This window comes from Schistocerca americana, chromosome 10 (genome assembly GCF_021461395.2).
Source record: "Schistocerca americana isolate TAMUIC-IGC-003095 chromosome 10, iqSchAmer2.1, whole genome shotgun sequence".
NCBI classification, from domain to species: domain Eukaryota; kingdom Metazoa; phylum Arthropoda; class Insecta; order Orthoptera; family Acrididae; genus Schistocerca; species Schistocerca americana.
This window is the reverse complement of record NC_060128.1, coordinates 183,831,170-183,832,700: the sequence shown is the minus strand read 5'-3', so window position 1 is coordinate 183,832,700 and position 1,531 is coordinate 183,831,170. Positions and strand designations below refer to the sequence as shown.

The following is a 1,531-nucleotide window of genomic DNA, read 5'->3' as shown; positions in this document are numbered from 1 at the left end:
TCTGTTTCTCATTACTGTGCCAACAGCAGATGTGCCCTCATCAAACAACTTTTCAAATAATTTTACAGAAGTATAAAAGCGGTCCATGTACAATGTATGACCCTTACGTAGATAACTGTTGCACAAACGTAGCACCACTGAATCTGCACTGTTGTCATTTTCACCTGCACCGGTGTACACTTCACAGTTGAAAACATATCCTGTTGCTGAATCACTTAGAATGAAAAATTTTATACCATACCTGCTCGGTTTGTTCTTGATATATACTCGAAATCGAATTCTCCCTCTGAATGGACATAAACCTTCATCAACTGTGAGATTCTCGCCAGGAGAAAAACTGTTCTTGCTTTTCAGTACAAAGTTATCAAAAAAAGGTCGGATTTTGTGTATAGGATCATGGTTTGGTTGACCCCTTCGTACATAATTGTCGTTGTTATTTACGTGAAGCATATAAAGTAAATTGACCTAAATCTGTCTCTTTTCATGATTTTTGCAGGTAAGGAGGAATCTAGCATTAGGTCATTGCTCCAATAGTCCGTAATATTTGGTTTGTGTACAAGGCACATGTGAATAATTATAGCAAAAAACTGATACATCTCATGTAGCTTCACAGCAGACCAATTGGCCCAAAGCGACCTGGAAGTTATTTTATTTTGCATCCGCAATTTGGAAATTGTTGCTGCAGCGTAGCGGTTTGTTTCTGTCTTTATATTTTTGATGACATTTGCGTCAATAAAGACGCTCCAACAGTCAAATTCAGTGCTTTCGGCGCTCAAAGGTGCCAAGACATTACTTACGCCTTCAAAGAGCGGTAATTGTTGTAGGACATCGTCATTTACCCATTCAACAACGTTGTTTTGGGACTGCTGTTGTTGTATTCTGCCTCTGCCTTTTTGAATGGGAGCTTCACACTCTTCTAATACGTCTGATGGCTCATTTTCATTTTCGGACCACTCGTTGTTACCTTCGAAATAAATGACATAAGTCAGTGAAACTGCCGAGATTATAATTGTGATTCGTAAACACAATGACTGACACCATTATAATTACCATCTATTTCAGAAGAACTATTTTCAGTTTGAAATCCATCATCGTCAATTTCAGATCCAGATTCTTCCAGCAGCCTCAGAATTTCCTCTTCAGTCAAACTGTCCCCCATTTTACGACAAACGTTTGCGATAAAGACAACTACATAAGCACACTGCAAGAGTGAATGCGCGGGAATTGTTTTGGCGCCTTTTTTGAGTGACAGCGCGTAGAGGATGCAGGAACACCATCTAGCGGTCGTCCGATGTACTACAAGACCGAAACACTCAACTCCAGATGTCACTGCACGGATATAATGCGCCGCAACCTGAAATAATAATCGAGAAGGCGGCGCTCTGAGAATCTCCGAGCGCCGACTGTTACGGCAATAAATGCGCGCTCGTAGTTTCTACGGGCAACGACCGGAATGTGTTAAGAAGGCGTCAGTTTCAGCTCTTACCTTGTAGTTGTTGCTTCCAAAGCTGAGAAACAGTTACCATAGCGA

At 41.0% G+C, this 1,531-nt stretch overlaps 1 protein-coding gene across 1 annotated transcript; it reads right to left on the bottom strand.

The window, feature by feature from the left end:
• Positions 1-437: 437 nt before the first annotated feature.
• LOC124552371 (piggyBac transposable element-derived protein 5-like) lies at positions 438-1,245 on the bottom strand. Its single transcript, XM_047126636.1, has 2 exons — positions 1,051-1,245; positions 438-964 (listed from the first exon to the last, which is right to left on the bottom strand). The coding sequence occupies exons 1-2, from the start codon at positions 1,157-1,159 to the stop codon at positions 438-440; spliced, it is 636 nt and encodes a 211-aa protein (XP_046982592.1). The 5' UTR covers positions 1,160-1,245.
• Between the last annotated feature and the right edge of the window lie 286 nt (positions 1,246-1,531).

What these genes read in the sequence shown, in the direction of transcription:
- LOC124552371 (XM_047126636.1), bottom strand. Translation starts at nt 1,159, where the DNA reads ATGGGGGACAGTTTGACTGAAGAGGAAATTCTGAGGCTGCTGGAAGAA. An exon ending in TAGTTCTTCTGAAATAGATG is followed by an intron (nt 965 to 1,050) that starts GTAATTATAATG and finishes TTTATTTCGAAG; the next exon opens with GTAACAACGAGTGGTCCGAA.